Genomic DNA, 18,078 nt, shown 5'->3' with positions numbered 1-18,078 from the left:
GAACTGGCATTTGGGAACACTTGTTTTTTAGGAACCTTAGGAAGCATTCAAGAAGGTGGGGTGCTGCTTTTACAGTCTGTTATTATGTTGAATGACATTTCTCAGTTTAAAATATCACTTTGTAGGTGATTACTATTAGTTCTGGCTATTACTATCCATTCTGGATCTTCCTTCATTTACTTCTCAGGTAAGTGAAACTGGACATTGGAAACTATAAGTGACAGTTTTCCAAAATTATTTCCTAAGCAGAGTTAGTGAACATTAAGATTCTAACATGGCAGGGACTGTCTCATGGCTTGAAGAAAAGAGAAATACCTCTACTAGGGTTCTCTGGAAAAGACAGAAGGAACCAAAGAAGGAATATCAATGAAACATCATGTTTTTCAAGAGAATTTGACCCTGACTTGAAATAATGTGAAAGGTTGTCTTCATAGAACATTCTGGAAACAGGTAATAAAAAAAGCAGAAATGCAAGATGGGGAAATTTCTGAAAGAGGACATATGTGAAGTGGCCTGCTTGTTCAAAGTTGCAGTGCCCCCACAGCTGGTGTCAGACACTTAGCACAAAGCTCCAGGGGCAAAATTAGGAGCAAACCCCAGGAAAGCAAATATAAGTATGATAGAGAGAGACCTGCTCTTCATGGAACCAGAACCCTTCAGAAATGGAAAGAACCTCAGAGGGTTTCACAAAGGATTTATCATGACACTCTTAGAAGAAGGAACATCACAATTAACTTTAGGTTATTCAGGGATGATTGTCCAGTTAGTGGATTTCTCCTGCTCCCTGTTTCTCCTCCCCTCCCACTGCCTTTCTCTCTGCTGCATTCCAGGCATGTCATTAGCACCTCCACCAGACCCTGGACAGGGCTGGAGAAAGAAGACAAACATTGGCTATTCAAAAAAATAGTAACAATAATAAATCAAAACACTGGTTAGGGTGAAGTTCAGAATTCGCATTTATATATTTATTTATTTTATTATTTATGTTTTTAAGTTCATTGGAGGGACAATTGTTAGTAAAATTACATAGATTTCAGGTGTAAAATTCTGTATTTACATCATCTATAAATCCTGTTGTGTGTTCACCACCCAGAGTCAGTTCTCCTTCCATCACCATCTATTTGATCCCCCTTACCCTCATCTCCCACCCCCTACCTCCCTTACCCTCTGGTAACCACTAAACTATTGTCTGTGTCTATGAGTTTTTGTTTCTCATTTGTTTGTCTTGTTCTTTTGTTGTTTTTGGTTTATATATCACATATCAGTGAAATCAGATGGTTCTCTGCTTTTTCTATCTGACTTATTTCACTTAGCATTATACTCTCAAGATCCATCCATGTTGTCACAAATTGTTCCTATATCATCTTTTCTTACTGCCGAATAGTATTCCATGGTGTATATATACCACAACTTCTTTATCCATTCATCTATCGAAAGACATTTTGGTTGTTTCTATGTCTTGGCCTCCATAAACAAAGCTGCAATGAACATTGGAGCACACGTGTCTTTATGGATAAATGTTTTCAGATTTTTTGGGTAGATACCCAGGAGAGGGATTGCTGGGTCATATGGTGATTCTATTCGTAATTTTTTGAGGAACATCCACACTGCCTTCCATAACGGCTGCACCAATCTGCATTCCCACCAACAGTATATGAGGGTTCCTTTTTCTCCACAGCCTCTCCAACACTTGTTACTATTTGTCTTGTTGATGATAGCCATTCTAACTGGTGTGAGGTGAAATCTCATTGTAGTTTTTAGTTGCATTTCTGTGGGGGTAGAGCCAGGAGTGCAGTTTCCAGGCTCTCGGCCTCACGTAGAAAGGTGTTGGCTCCGGTAGTAAATGGCCGTCAGCTGTGGCTAGTTGGCTGTGAGCTGTAACCAGTGAGCCATTGGCCACTAATATAACTGTCATGGCTACGCTAGCAGCAAATGGGGGCTAGCAAGAAGATGGTGGCTGAGCTAGCAAGTGGCGGAGTGAGGGTTGTGGTCAGTGTGGCTCCTGTTTTCTGTGTCTCTAACCCAGCTGCCAGCGAGAATATAGTGTATGACTCCCCTAATTATGGCTTCGTGGGTGTTTCTTTTTTGGCCTCACCATATCCTGAGTTCTTATGTGGGGAGCAGGAGCAGAGACCCCGCAGGCCACCCTGTGTGACAATTTCTCTGATGATTAGTGATGTTGAGCATTTTTTCATATGTCTATTTGCCATTTGTATGTCCTCTTTGGAGAAATGTCTTTTCAGGTCCTCTGCCCATTTTTCAATTGGGTTGTTTGTTTTTTTTGTTGTTGTTGAGGTGCATGAGTTCCTTGTATATCTTGGATATTAGCCCCTTATCAGAGACACTATTTGCAAAAATCTTCTCCCATTCACTTGGTTGCCTCTTTATTTTGCCAATGGTTTCTTTTGCTGTGCAGAAGCTTTTAAATTTTATATAGTCCCATTCATTTATTATAGCTTTCACTTCCCTTGACTTTGGAGTCAAATTCATAAAACACTCTTTGAACCTAAGGTCCATAAGTTTAGTATGTTTTCTTCTATGCAGTTTATTTTTTCAGGTCTTATGCGTAAGTCTTTGATCCATTTTGAATTAATTTTGGTACATGGTGACAGATAGCAGTCCAGTTTCATTCTTTTGCATGTGGCTTCCCAATTCTACCAGCACCATTTATTGAAGAGGCTGTCTTTTCTCCATTGAATGTTTTTTGCTTCTTTGTCAAAAATTATCTGTCCATATTTATGTGGTTTTATTTCTGGGTTCTCAAATCTATTCCATTGGTCTACATGTCTGTTTTTCGGCCAATACCGTGCTGTTTGATTATTGTTGCCCTGTAGTACAAGCTGAAGTCAGGGAGTGTGATACCTCCAGTATTGTTCTTTTTTCTTAAGATTGCTTTGGCTATTCGGGGTCTTTTGTGGTTCCAAACAAATCTGATGATTTTTTGTTCTATTTCTTTAAAAAATGCCATTGGGATGTTGATGGAGAGTACATTAAATCTGTATATTGCTTTGCGTAATATGGCCATTTTAACTATGTTGATTCTTCCAATCCATGAGCACAGAATGTCTTTCCATTTCTTTGTGTCTTCTTCAATTTCTTTTAAAAATGTCTTATAGTTTTCAGCATACAGGTCTTTTACATCCTTGGTTAAGTTTATTCCTAGGTATTTTATTCTTTTTGCTGCAATTGCAAAAGGAATTGTGTTTTCCTGAGATTTCACTGTTAGTATATAGGAATGCAATGAACTTTTGTACGTTGATTTTGTAGCCGGCAACTTTACTGTATTCATTGATTGTTTCTAATAGCTTTTTGGTGGAGTCTTTAGGGTTTTCTATATATAGCATCATGTAATCTGCAAAGAGTGACAATTTAACTTCTTCATTCCAAATTTGGATGTCTTTTATTTCTTTCTCTTTCCTGATTGCTCTGGCAAGGATTTCCAACACTATGATGAAAAGCAGAGGTGATAGGGGACAGCCCTGTCGTGTTCCTGAACGTAGAGCAAAGGGCTTCAGTTTTTTCCCATTAATTATGAGAATAGCTGAGGTTTCGTCACATATGGCCTCTATTATGTTAAGGTATTTTCCTTCTATACCTATGCTATTAAGTGTTTTAATCATAAATGGATGTTGTATCTTGTCAAATGCTTTTTCTGCATCAGTTGATATAATCATATGATTTTTGTCCTTTATTTTGTTTATGTGATGTATCACATTGATGGATTTGCGGATATTGAACCATCCTTGTGCCCCTGGGATGAACCTCACTTGGTCGTGGTGAATAATCTTTTTAATGCATTGTTGCATTCGATTTGCTAGAATTTTGTTTCGGATTGTTGCGTCTGTATTCATCAGAGATATTGCTCTGTAGTTTTCTTTTTTTGTGTTGTCCTTACCAGGTTTTGGTATCATGGTAATGTTGGCCTCATAAAATGAGTTAGGGAGTACTGTCTCTTCATCAATTTTTTGGAAGAGTTTGAGCAGGATTGGTATTAGATCCTCTTTGAAGGTTTGGTAGAATTCACTAGTGAAGCCATCTGATCCTGGACTTTTGCTTTTGGGAAGGTTTTCGATGACTGATTCAATTTCGTTACTAGTGATCGGTCTGTTTAGATTTTCCAGTTCTTCATGGTTCAGCCTAGGAAGGCTATATATTTCTAAGAACTTGTCCATTTCTTCTAGGTTATTGAATTTGGTGGCATACAGTCCTTCATAGTATTCTTGGATGATCCTTTGTATTTCTGCGGCATCCGTGATAATTTCCCCTTTTTCCTTTCTGATTTTGTTTATTAGTGTCTTCTCTCTTTTTATCTTAGTGAGTCTAGCCAAGGGTTTGTCAATTTTTTAAATCTTTTCAAAGAACCAGTTCTTTGTCACACTAATTTTTTCTATTGTCTTTTTGTTCTCTATTTCATTTAGTTCTGCTCTGATTTTTATTATTTCCTTTCTTCTGCTGACCTTGGGTTTCATTTGTTCTTCTTTTTCTAGTTCTTTAAGGTGTAACATGAGGTTATTTATTTGGGATTTTTCTTGTTTCTTGAGACAGGCCTGTAATGATATAAATTTCCCTCTTCAAACTGCTTTTGCTGCATCCCAAAAATTTTGGTAGGATGTATTTTCATTCTCATTTGTTTGATGTACCTTTTGATCTCTCCTGTAATTTCTTCTTTGACCTAGTCATTCTTTAAAAGTATGTTGTTTAATCTCCATGTACTTGTGATTTTTCCTGCTTTCTTTTTGCAGTTGATATCCAGTTTCAAAGCCTTGTGATCAGACAATATGCTTGGTATGATTTCAATCTTCCTAAATTTGCTAAGGCTGATTTTATGTCCCAATATATGGTCTATCCTTGAGAATGTTCCATGTACACTAGAAAAAAATGTATAGTCTGATGTTTTAGGATGAAGTGCTCTATAAATGTCAATTGTGTCCATTTCATCTAATGTATCATTTAGGGCTGCTACTTCATTATTTATTTTCTGTTTGGATGATCTATACATAGCTGTCAATGATGTATTTAGGTCCCCTAGTATAACTGTGTTTTGGTCAATTTCTCCCTATAGTTCTGTTAATAATTGCTTGGTATATTTCAGTGCTCCCTGATTGGGGGCATAAATATTCATGACTGCTATGTCTTCTTGTTTTATAGTTGCCTTTATCATTATGAAATGTCCATCTTTGTCTCTTATCACCTTTTTCACCCTGAAGTCTGTTTCATCTGATACCAGTATGACTACACCTGATTTTCTATGGAGACCATTTGCTTGGAGTGTCAATTTCCACCCTTTCACTTTGAGTCTATGCTTGTCCTTGTAGCTGAGATGTGTCTCTTGGAGAGAGCATATGGTTGGGTTTAGTTTTTTAATCCAATCTGCTACTCTGTGCCTTTTTATTGGTGAATTCAGTCCATTTACATTTAAGGTGATTATTGATATGTGAGGCTTTCCTGTCATTCTGTCTTTAGTTTTTTGTTAAGGCTGTGTCTCCATTGTTTCTTTGCCTTTTCGCTGTTGTCTATTATTTCTGTATGATGGTATTCTATGATGTTTCCCTCTGTTTCTTCTTTTATTACAGTATATATTTCAGTTCTGGATTTTTCTTGAGTGGTTACCCTTAAGTTTAAGTAAAAGAACGTTTGATATTTAGAGTATTCCATTTTCTTTAGCATGCTTACTTTCTCCATTCCCATATTCTGGTTCAGGCCTTTACTCTCCCCCTTTTTGTGTTTTGGTTGCCACAAATTGTCCCTGTTGATAGTGGTCGAATAGCCTCCTTTAGTATTTCTTGTAGTTCAGGTCGTGTATTAGAAAATTCCCTCAGCTTCTGTTTGTCTGGAAAGGTCTTTATTCCTCCTTCATATCTAAAGGATATCTTTGCTGGATACATTATTCTTGGCTCATAATTTCTCTCTTTCAATAGTTTGAATATTTGGTTCCACTCCCTCCTGGCTTGTAGAGTTTCTGCTGAAAAATCTGATGATAATCTAATGGGCTTTCCTTTGTACGTTACCGTCTTCTTTTCCCTGGCTGCCTTGAGGATTCTTTCTTTGTCGTTGATTTTAGACAGCTTCAATACAATATGCCTTGGAGACAGACTGTTTGGGATTGAGGTAATTAGGTTTTCTATTTGCTTTTTGGAATCAAGGATCCAGTTCTTTCCACAAGTTTGGGAAGTTCTCATTGACTATTTGTTTGAGTATACTCTCTGTTCCTTTCTGTCTTTCTTCTCCTGCTGGTATGCCCATTATTCTTATATTGCTCTTTCTGATGGAGTCAGAAAGTTCTTGTAGAGTTCTTTCACTTCTTTTAAGTCTCAAGTCTCTTTCTTCTTCCATCCGTGTCATTTCCAGGTTTCTATCTTCGATGTCACTGATTCTTTCCTCCATCTAGTCAACTCTACTACCTATGCTGGTTATTTCATTCTTCATTTCTTCTACTGAGTTCTTAATCTCCAGAAATTCTATTTGGTTCTTTCTGAAAATTTCAATCTCTTTGGTAAAATGTTCATGTTGTTCTTTAATTTGTGTTTCTGAGTTCATTAAACTGCCTTTTTGTGTTTTCTTGCATCTCATTGAGCTTTTTCAGAACTGCAATCTTGAATTCTCTGTCATTTAAGTCGCATAGTTCCATATCTTTAAGGTCATTTTCTGGAGACTTTTCACTTTCTTTGTGAGCTGTCTTGTTGCCTTGGTTATTCATGGCAATTAATGATTTATTATTTCTCTTCCTAGACATCTACAGGAGTGGGTTCTGCAACATGCTGATAGTAAGAGGTCTTTCTTTTGTTTTCTAGTACGTGTTGGTAAAATGTTTTATTTTCTCTCCGACTGCAGCCCTTTTTTCCTCTCTTACACTGTAGTGCTATGTTTTCTCTGCACTATTCCAGCTTCTCACACAATGGGGGTTTCCCTGGGAGATGGGCTTCTCCTCTGTTAACAGTTCGCCAGAGTCACAGGGCGCAGTGTCCATGTGGGGATGCAGAGAGCTTTTGAAGTTCCAAAGATCTTCCTGCACCAGATTCAGAGCTCGTGTGTTTCACCAGTTCTGTTTACTCCTGCAGGGATCTGCCCAGATAGGTGGGGACAGGAGTGTGGTGAGTTGTGAGAGGTGATCCAGAGCAATGGCGGCAAGCAGACCAACACTGCAGCTGGTCCTGCTTCCACAGCTTCCTTCCCTCTGCTGGAACTAGTTGGGCTGCGAATCTGTGTCTGCGGACCACAGTTCTCAGAACTGGAAATGTTCTGTTCTTTTGATCTGACACTGCTACTGTTCTGCTTCTAGCACTGGGCAGGTGGGGGCGGGGCGAGCTCTGGGAGGGTAGAGAGGGTGCGACTAGTCTCAGTGCCTAAGGCTTCCGTTCTCTACTCGGCAGTGAGGGCTTAAACCACCATTTTCAGCCTTCTTCCCTCAGTCTTTGCTCCAAGGTCTCTGCCGTGAGCGTTGGGTTCACCCATGTTATATGCTGTCCCCTTAGCCCTGTGAGCCATAAATGGAGCCCTAGCAGTCCGAGTTCTTCCCTCTCCCGCAGCTGCAGTAGTTCCGGGATGAAGCAAGCTCGGAGCACTGAGCTAGGTCTGCGTCCTGCGTCCGCGTGGCTCCATCGCCGCACTTCTCCTTTCCCTCCTTCCCTGCTCGCACCCACCTTTAGGTAAATTTAGTAGTGAGCCTCTTCGTCTTGCCTGTCTGCTGTGCAGGGAGTCCTTTGTGGAGTTATAGCTGTTCAATTTGTTGTAAATTCTAGGGGAGATTTACAGAGGCTCACCTCATGCCGTCATTTTGATGACGTCTCCCCAGAATTTGTATTTAGAAGGAGGAATTTAAATTATTAAATTTATAGATGTCAATGTACTTGTTATTTTTAAACTCCATTACCAGAGACAATTTCCTTTATTGGGGTATGAGGACCATTTTGAAGGTAATGTAACATCCTGTTTATGTTTCAATTTGTAGTCTAGAATGATGATAACATACCATTACTCATCCAGAGGCATCTAGCTCTGTCATCAGTCCCTGTCTATAACCTGATTGAAATGACTTTCACAGGTAATTTTGGAGGTAACTTTCATCTATTCAACATTATTTATTGAACATCTGCTATATGCCAACCACAGTCTCAGATGCTGGGAACATATCAGTGAACAAAGAGGTAAAAAAGTCTTGCCCTCATGGAATTTACATTGTAATTGAAGGATTCAGACTATAAAGAAAAAAGCATATTTTTAAAAGGCAAATTATATAATATTTAGAAGGATTTCAATAGCAAGAAAAAAACAGCAGAGTAAGGAGGACTGGAGTGTGTTAGAATGTTGGTTACAAATGAATGGGTGGACAGAGCTGGACTCATTGAAAAGTTGGCATTTAAGCAAAGAGCTGGAGAGAGAAAAGCAAAAACCCCAAGATGGGGATCTGCCTGTTGTGTTTCAGGAACATCAAGGAGGCTGGTGTGGCTAGAGTATAAAACAGAAGGGCAAAAATGGTAAAAGATGAGGTCAGAGAAGTAAGTGGACAGGGATAGATTTTAGGTTGGAGCATTCTACCATGTTTCCCAAAAAATAAGACCTAGCCGGACCATCAGCTCTAATGCGTTTTTTGGAGCAAAAATTAATATAAGACCCGGTCTTATTTTACTATAAGACCGGGTCTATATAATATAATAATATAATATAATATAATATAATATAATATAATATAATATAATATAATATAATATAATATAATACCGGGTCTTATATTAATTTTTGCTCCAAAAGACACATTAGAGCTGATTGTACGGCTAGGTCTTATTTTTGGGGAAACACGGTAGAACTTTCTCTGATGATGGAAATGTTCTCTGTAGCTGTGCTGTCTGTTAGGCAGTTACTAGCACATGTGGCTATTTGAGCACTTGAAATATGGCTAATGCAACAGAGAAGCTGAAGTTTTAATCTCATTTAACTCTAATCAATTTAAATTTAAATAGCCACATGTGGCTAGTAGCCATCATATTGGATGGTGCAGTTCTAGGTCCATTCAGGAGTTAACGTGATATGACTGACATTTATGCAGCATTGATCTGGCTACTGTATTGAGAATGTGGAGAGGCAAGGATAGAAGGAGGGACACCAGATGACTTTCCACTTTTTCTACGCAGCCACACGCAGATCCCCACAGTATCAAACCAGCAGAAAGTCATTACTAGCTGTTCTCTCCTATGATACACCATACACAGGGGCTCATGGAACTTTATCAAGCTGACTGAATTAAATTCCTTGTGAGACATTTATTAATAACACCAACATTTACTGGGAATCATGTAATTTAGAAAGAGGGCAATGAGGGAAAGGGATGTACATGTGTAGATCCTCTACTCTTTGTCAGAACTTGCTGTTATGCTAATTTTAACAGAAAAACAAAACTCCAGCAAGGTTGGCTTATCATAAACTTCTTTACAGTCAAAAAATCCAAAGCTCAGAGAAGTGAAATCCCCTTTGTGGTAGGGGCAGGATCTGAACCCGCATCCACCAGGCTCGAAACCCATGCCTTTTTCACCACACCCTAATGATGTCCTTCAAAAAAAAATTTATAGTCTGATAAAAGAGTTTGGTTGAAATGAGCCTGGTTCTGCTAGCAAGAAAGCTGTGGTTTTTCTCACTGTTTGAAGGCAAAGTGTTTTTCACGGAGGGAAGAGAATCTCTTTGTCATGGATTCTACAATGAACACCCTGAGAGGGAACAATTTCCTTCCTCCTCATTGGAAAAAATTGAGACATTGTTTCTAGAGGTAGGGAGCCTAATAATTCTTGTACCCACATTTTGTTACAGGAAATTAAAATTAATGGAAGCTGTGCGATAATGAAATGGCATTTTTTAGAACAGATATTGGAAAATAGTGATTCTTTTAGGATGCAAACAACAAAGTTTGCCCAGGCTGGCATAGAAGGTCTCTCTGCCTGATCAGTCCTGATTACAAATGGCCGGGGTGGCTGTGAGACCCACACCCCAGTAAGGTGCCCCGCCATTGTCTCCCAACTGTGAACCTTGAGGCAGTTGCCTGGTCTGACGCAAATACAGTCACCAAGCTCCCTTTCTCTGTAGTATCACTCAGAACCCAATATGCAGGCTGTGGCTGGGTCAGCAGGCTCTGTCCTAGTTTTTGGAAGAGAGCACAGGTCTTCCCATAAATACAAATGGCAGCCTAACACTGCCATTCACTCGTTAATAGATTTGTACTTGTATCTCCTAAGTGACATCCAGGAGAAAAGCATGCCACATTTCCCTTTCCAATCTGAAATCTATTGAACATAAAAATAGCTGCACACAAATTAGGACATTTCAGCCTCAGAATGAAAAAGCAAATAGAATTCATACTCGCATGCTAAAAATTTCCTTTGTTCAGTGCCCAGAAGTTTTTTTCCAGGGAGTCCGTGGGTTGAAATCAGGGTGAGATTACTAAACTTCAGGTGAGAGCTAGGGAGGGAAAAAAAAAAAAAAAAGTAAAGCACGATTCAGTGAAAGTTAATTATATAGTTGACTCTTGAATAATGTGGAGGTTAGGGGTACCAACCCCCCATGCAGTCGAAAATCCACATTCAACTTTTGACTCCCCAAAAACTTTACTAATAGCTTTCTGTTGACCGGAAGAAAGCCTTACCGATATTATAAACAGTCGATTAATACATATTTTGTATATGTATTATATACTGTATTCATACAATAAAATAAGCTAGAGAAAAGAAAGTGTTATTAAGAAAATCATAAGGAAGAGAAAATACATTTACAGTATTTATTGGAAAAATCCACATATGAGTGGACCCAGGCAGTCCAAACCCATGTTGTTCAAGGGTCAACTGTAATTCAATTTAACCTTATTTCATGTGTCACACAATTGTTGAATTTTTGTTTGAACTCAGCAATTCTTTCTGCACAAACCTTCAAATTAGAACTGACATTTAAATGAAAGAAGCAAGATGGCAGTGGAATAGCTAATTATAGAAACTTCCAAAAGCTGTAGCTCTGTAATAGCAGACACCATTTAATTTTTTAAAATGTGATTCTCAAAGTGAAATAAAACCCCAAATTGGGAGGGAGGTAAATTTAGTATAAATTAATGCAAAGTTTGAATTTCAGACTACTAAGAAACTGCTTGGAATCATAACCTCCATAGCTAAAACTTTTCTGAGTGGTTAAAATCAAGTCTTTGCATGTCCTTCATTCAGTCCTTGTAGTAGTACGATGACATCAGTAACATCATTATCCCTGTTTTATTATACAGAACTGAGGCAAAGTGATTTGCCCAAAACCATACAACAGGAATTCTGGAGGCAGTGTGTGAACCCAGGCTGTCGGCTCCGGCATCTTCTCATCTAAACTCTATCTACTCTCTGACTCCATTGCTCTGCAGACCCCAAATTGTTGCCAGGGATCCAGAGATCATCTAATTCATATGTAATATATAGAGATACCTCAAATCAGGATACCAAAGTAAATTCTAGAGGTTCCTTTCGAGAGCACAACAGCCTTATATTGGCATTAGCCTTTCCAGGGCCCGAGGAATGTTCAAAGGCATTATCACAGAGATTAATCCATTTGTGCTGGGGGTGTGGGCAAGAAGCAGGTTTCTATTATCCACATTTCAGAAAGAAGGAAATCAAGGTGAAAAGCGTAGGTCATTTGTTCACAGTCACGAAGCTTATAAGCAGCAGGGCCAGAAATGAAAGCCACGTCTTCCGACCCCAAGTAGCCCCTTGCCCCTCTGTCTTCTAACTGGTCCTAGGGTAACGATGAGCAGCATGTCCAGGGCACGGAAGTGGAAGCTTCTGAACTCACCTGCCTAAGACTCACTCCGTGTTTTCCCATCAGTACTGAAAGTACTCCTGCTGCAAATCTGTCCTCCGGCGAGAGTCAGCAACATTTTATGGGTGAGCTGATCTTTTCATAGGCTTCAGGATAATGAAAAAGATTTTTTTTTTTCTAAAATCTCTTCTTAGCTCACACCTCCCCTTAAACCTACCAAATACCAAAAAAGAAAGCTTCACCAAGTTCGAGGAAAACACCTGCCCTCCTTTCCCATGAGGAAATTGGAAATTTTCCAAATGTGGAAATGCTATCAATTTACTAACAAACTGTTAAGTACCACTAAAAGCAGGAGGCTTTTGGTGACGGCATGGGCCGGCCATGTAATAAACTCAACTGCACCTGACATTTAAAAATAGCTAAATATTATGAAAGGTTTTGCTCTAAAGTCTCTAAGGATGTGTGTCATTTAAGAATGAATATTCTTATTCGATACAAAGAAAACCGAGCACATCTTATCCTTTAATAATAACAATTTTGAATATGCTCAAATAACATAAAGGTCACAATTAACCCCAGCTACTTATGGCTGCCAGTCTGCAAATGCACATTGATGACAGGCCTTTGATTTATTACCATTTAATGGAAAACGCAAATAATAATACGTGTTTATACTGATAGGCAGTTAAAATTTATTTTGGCTTTGGTGCCTATGTGATGGAAATGTGGTCTGTGCTGTCCTACTAATGCAGTTATACACAAGCCCTTCTTAGAGTTCTATGTGAATACAAGGCTTAGTAATTATCCAGCTATATCTTTTACTACAAAAACAAACCCTTTGGCACTGAGTAATTTAAATGATCTAACAACATAGATCAAATGACTTAAAAATTTCATACAGATTACCACACTGTAGTATCCTGAATAATGTATTGTACAATTAAAGATTTCTCCAAAATATTTGGGGTGAGAGGGCATTTTCTGGATTTTTACCTATAAAGGAACAAGCTTTCCATTCCTTTCCTCTAGCCTTAGCCAAATTCCTTTTGTATTCTTCATTGTGGCTGTTCTGGTCCTTTATTCACTCTTCAAGGTCACTACTTTAACCTTTCTTATTCTCCCCACTATTCCCCTTTTTCATTCTCAAGCAAGTACATCTCCCACATCATGAAGAAAGCAGAAATCAGGCACAGGCAACCCCTTCCCTCTGTTTCCCTTCTCTCCACCTCAAGAGTACTGCAGTTTATAAGAGATTCTTCCATTCCACCTTGTTCAGAAGACATTAACCCTGTCTCCTCTTCATGTTCCTCTCCCATGTCTCCTTATCCTTTCCTATACCAGCAAATTTCTCTTATGACTGTACTTAAGAAACCTGGAAGTAGCCAGGCTAGTGCTGTTAAGGTGGAACCATGAATTCAACAGGAGCCATGGTCCTGTTCTCTGTTTCTCCATGGTGGCTTCCATTCTCAAGTTCTCTTCAGGCCCACGGTGGCTTCTAGAGCTCCAGCCATCACATCCAACATCCACATTGTAGGCAGAAGGAAGAAATGGGTAGAAAGGACTGCCCATTAAGAGCCTCCCTTAAAAATCTTACATGACATTTTTTGCTCACATTTCCAGAATTCAGTGCCATGGTCACATGTAGCAGCAAGGAAGGCTGGACAATGTGTTTTTTTTTCCCAATAGAAAAAACAGTGCTTTTTCCAAGAACCACATTGCCCACAGTTCCAAGGACAAAGTGCAGAATGAAAACTGAGAGGCTACCAGAAGTCTCTAGTTATGTTGATTCATGAAGGAAGGGTGGGTGGTGATGGGGGAAGGTCCTTCTACCAATCAGTCCCGGCAGGAAATAGATGGCCGACTCTGCAGAGTGTGACAGAATAAAGGCAGAGGCATGTGCAAGACTCCGGGACCAATAAGGAATGGGGAGTCACCCAGGGACTAGCAATGGTGGGATGCTATTATTGATGCAAATCCTGAGGAGCAAGGGATGGAGGAAATGGTGATAGCTGCACCCATGGAGGAGGCCCTAGCCAGGAGCCGCAGCCATAAACATGCTGCCTAAGATAACCTTGCCTTAAGGATCTTTTTTATGATTTTTTTTTTTTTTTTTTTTTTTTTACCAGCTCCTCCTCTTTTGACCACCCTTACAAACTTCTCAGTCTTCATGTCTATCTCTCTGGGTGATGTATCTACCATCATGACTTTATCTTACATTTACATGATAGTTTTCTTCTGAGTGTGAAACCCAATTTCCAAATGCCTATCAGTCCTAATGGGGCTGCTCCAGGGGCATCCCAAATTCAGTATGTGTCCAAACAAAGGTCTTGTAGCCCCATTCCATTCCTCTTTTATCTCCATCAAAGGCGTGGCCAACTAGCCACTTTCCAAGGTAGGAATGTGGGGCCAACTTCGTATTCCTACCCTCTTTCTCACTTCCCACAGTTGATCACCACCCACGTCCCATCACTTTTACCCTGTCCATATCTCTTGAATGCCTCCAACCTGCCGTTTCTAGGGCATGTTACCTTAGCTGATCTTCTTGCCTAGAGAAATAGTCTCAGGGTTAGCCTCTCTGGCACAAGACTCTCTCCTGCCCATCTTCCACACAGCTACTGGAATGTTCTTTTTAAATTAAATCCAATCTCAATTATTCCTGATTTTAAAAGTCTCCTTGCTTGCTCACCACTTTGGTAGCAGCAGAGCAGAGCGACTAAGAGCATGGGCTCGAGATTCAGATGGCTTCAGTTGGACTCTGAACCCTTGCACTTTCTAACTTTTTGGTCTTGGGCAAGTTAATTAACCTCTCTGTGGCTCAGTTTTTTAGCCTGTGAAATGGGAATAATAGAACATAATGCCACATGGGGTGCTGTGAGGATTTAATGAAGCAGTATCGGTAAAATGTTTAGAATATTGCCAGCTGCACAGAACATTTTCAATGAATGTTGACTATTTTTCTTAGCAAAATGTTACGTGCAAATTCATGAGCATGGAGTATAGGCCATTATGGTAGGGGCCTAACCTAACCTCGCCTGCCTTCTTTGTAACATCAACCTTCTTGCGATTCAGTGAAGTTCCCTGCCTCTCTCATGCCTTTAAACAAAATTATCACCAGCATATCCATTTTTTTCTCCAATTTCATATTTTTTATTTTATTTTTAATCTGACTTAGAAACAACCAAATATTTAATTTCTTAAATTTATAACTAAGAGTTTTGATCCAAAATCATGAAATTTATAACGTACAATTCTAATAGATTTTAGCTGAGGATAAAATATGGAGATCAAATGTTTAAGACTTTTAATTTGATTACCTATGAATATTTAGAAAGTTCCTGCAAATAGAATAGCAGGTCAGAGGGTACATCTTGGGTTTGGGCATGCATTAGACAAAATGGCAGGACCAACAGAACCACAGAAAAAGCACGACTCTAAGATCTAATAGTGTTGGCTTAATGTATATAAACAATATCTAACATCATTGGAGCCCTCTGCTCCAAAATCAAAGGTCACTATGTCATGGAAAAAATAAGTTCAAGTTAAGTGCTCAAACCAATGAAACATTAAACGAGTGCACCTGCATTTTCGCAGCAGATAATTCCAGTGGGGATTTCACGTTGCTGTGGATACAAAGGGAGAACAGCTCAGAGATACTTGTAAAGCAGGCAGGGATTAGAGTATCCAGGGAAATAAGTAAAAGGTATTGTGTTTCATTCCATGCTTCAGGAGGACAGCTACAGAATGAGGTCTAAACATCCTTATCCTTCAAATAAAGAGGGTCACATTGCCAATTTATTGTGAACACGATAAAAGAAACATACAAAATTTCATGTTGCTTACTCTTCTGGGCAGTAAAACCTGTGAACCTACCAGGTAAATACTTATTATTTTTTATTTTTTGCTGATTTTTTTGACATAGCAAGGGCAACCAAAGCAAGTGATTTAATTAACTGTTTTCATTAATGTTTTTATTTGAACAAATAATGTAGAGAGAGAATAATTATCCACATCAATCTAAATGTTACAATTTAATTTAGTAAAATGTATGTTTTCTAAACTATTCAAAACCATGACAAAAATACTTGCTAAATGACATTAAATCTTAGCTCAAGGTAGATATTTAACCTAACTACATATTTTACTAGTCAAGGAATAACTCAGATTTAATTCAGCCTTAATGATACTATATAATGTCACAAAATTAATGATAAAATGATATAAATGGGGTTTAAAAGTTGGGAGTTATGTGAACTTCCGAGATTAGAAGAAAAATATAAGGCAGAACAAAATATTTATTATAATATTCTGAGTCTACCAATGTTTCCCTTAAAATTTTCGAATTTTTTTCAGCAATAATTTTCCTATTTAGATCACAAAAAAGATTTTTGACAAGGTCCTTGGCTACTTCATTTTTGTTGTGTTAGTAAAAATAACACCGCAGATGCACCTTCTGCCGTACAGCTGTGGGTACCTCTGGAAAGAGACCAAAGAGTGAGAGACCTAAAGAGGGTGGGGTCAAGGATTCTGAGCACTTCTAGAAGGGGATGGAGTGTTCATGGGGCAAGAAAGAGGCTAAAAGCTCTCCTCCTGACCTTACTCCTCTCTTCTCTTGGGTGCCATCTTGCATGGCTCCCCTATTCATGGAAACCCCAGTAGGAACCAGGAAGGAGCCTGAAGAAAGGGGCCAAGAAGCAAGTCTCTTATGCCTGCCTGAATCCAAGCTTGTGGTCCAGTGTAAGGGACTGGTGTGTGGGGACTCAGAATCTCAGGGGAAAAACGTATGTATCTCTGCATAAAAGTAAACCATAAATCCTTACTGAAAAAATAAAAATAAGTGTAATGTTTGAAATGTCCATTTAACAAATAAGAATAAAATTTGGAAGTTCTGGCAAAATACAATAAGATGAAAGTGGGTTTTGCTTTATGATTTAGGGAAAATGATTAATGATGTTTTCATATATGTGCAATAAAAAGTTATACATTTATACTTTGAGAGTATGTTTATATACATTGAGCATATACAAGATGTAAATACCAAGATGGCAGTTATAAAAGACGAGTTGGAAAGCCTTTGCACACAAGAGATGGCAAAATACAAGATACAAATCAATCAGTTCCATAAGATTGGAGTAACAAAGCATTATTGGACTTCAAAAGCAGGTGAGATCTTTTCTGGTGGGGGAGGATGAGGAAGGATTTTACGTTTTGGTCAAATGCTAGTGGTTAGGAAGTCTTTATTAACACCATATGGTCTGGTTTCCTCATGCTTGACAGATATATCTTCTTGGACCTGCGTTCTTCATGGTGATAGTGTAAGCATGAAGCGTTGTGAAAAGCTTTCTAGTAGGTCCAATTCAGCACATAAATCCTATGACATGGGGTAATGATTTCAGCTGTGTAATGTTTAATGATAAGTTAGTAATTATACCTGGTAAGCCCTGAAGCAATGATGCGATTTAGAAGTTATGTGATTTGTTGAGAATTAGAAAATGTGGTTTGGAAAACAAGTCCATGAAAAGAGGTTAGTTATTATAGAATGAGAAGTTATAGGGAGAAATAGGCTTCCTTATAGATAAGACTGCCAATTTGGAGGCACTGTCTACATAAATGGTTCTTACACCCAGCTACACGTCGGAATTACCTGGTGAGTCTGTTAAAAATACACATTTCTGGGACCCACACCAGCCTTACTGAATTGTAACCGCAGGAATATGGGCCCAGGAAGCTGTCTTTTTATAACTACCACCTCCACCCCGCTCCCACCCCACCCCTGCATGCAGCAACAATGTGCAGAATTGTTGAGTCTGGAATTTTCACAATATGTTGCTTATAGAAAAAGTTACTCAACATTAACCCCATGTTTAGGAAGCTGATTCACCATATTTTTCTCTACCACAAGTTTTTAAAATAAAAAGAGAAATTCAAAGCATTTTTTTTTCAAGTCCAAGTGCCTTACTATGTTGGTATGTTGGAAAGATTCTGGTTATCCTTTTGAAAGGCATTATCTTCACAGAACTACAGGTAGAGATAAACAGTCACCAGAAGCCATGTGCTCAGTAGCTGCTTTGCCCGGTCTGGGTCTCACATAGCGGTTCAAGTGCTCCCAGTTCCCAGAGAGGACAGCTCCCTGGCACCTCTATGGAAGGGCCCTCGCACATGTTTCCAGGCTTCCCCTCCAAATTTCCACTTAGTGTCAAATGCTGTAAGAGAGGGCATAGTTTGATACCTCCTTATTCCCTCACTTGCACACACTTCTGTTTGTTTTCACTGGGATAAAAGAATTCAATGGGTGGGTGGTATGGCTGTAAT

At 38.9% G+C, this 18,078-nt stretch overlaps 1 protein-coding gene across 5 annotated transcripts in view; it reads right to left on the bottom strand.

Annotated features, from left to right (window-relative positions):
- The window catches only part of CFAP61 (cilia and flagella associated protein 61), a 336,449-nt gene that overhangs the window by 120,338 nt on the left and 198,033 nt on the right, over positions 1 to 18,078 (bottom strand). For all 5 annotated transcript variants that reach the window (XM_033094245.1, XM_033094247.1, XM_033094246.1 and 2 more), the window contains one exon: positions 10,345 to 10,443. In XM_033094245.1, coding sequence (XP_032950136.1) covers positions 10,345 to 10,443 — 99 coding nt within the window. The remainder of the gene's footprint in view (positions 1 to 10,344; positions 10,444 to 18,078) is intronic.

This window comes from Rhinolophus ferrumequinum, chromosome 23, assembly GCF_004115265.2.
Source record: "Rhinolophus ferrumequinum isolate MPI-CBG mRhiFer1 chromosome 23, mRhiFer1_v1.p, whole genome shotgun sequence".
In the NCBI taxonomy this organism is placed as follows: domain Eukaryota; kingdom Metazoa; phylum Chordata; class Mammalia; order Chiroptera; family Rhinolophidae; genus Rhinolophus; species Rhinolophus ferrumequinum.
The sequence above is the reverse complement of the archived record's forward strand: the minus strand, read 5'-3'. Positions and strand labels throughout refer to the sequence as shown.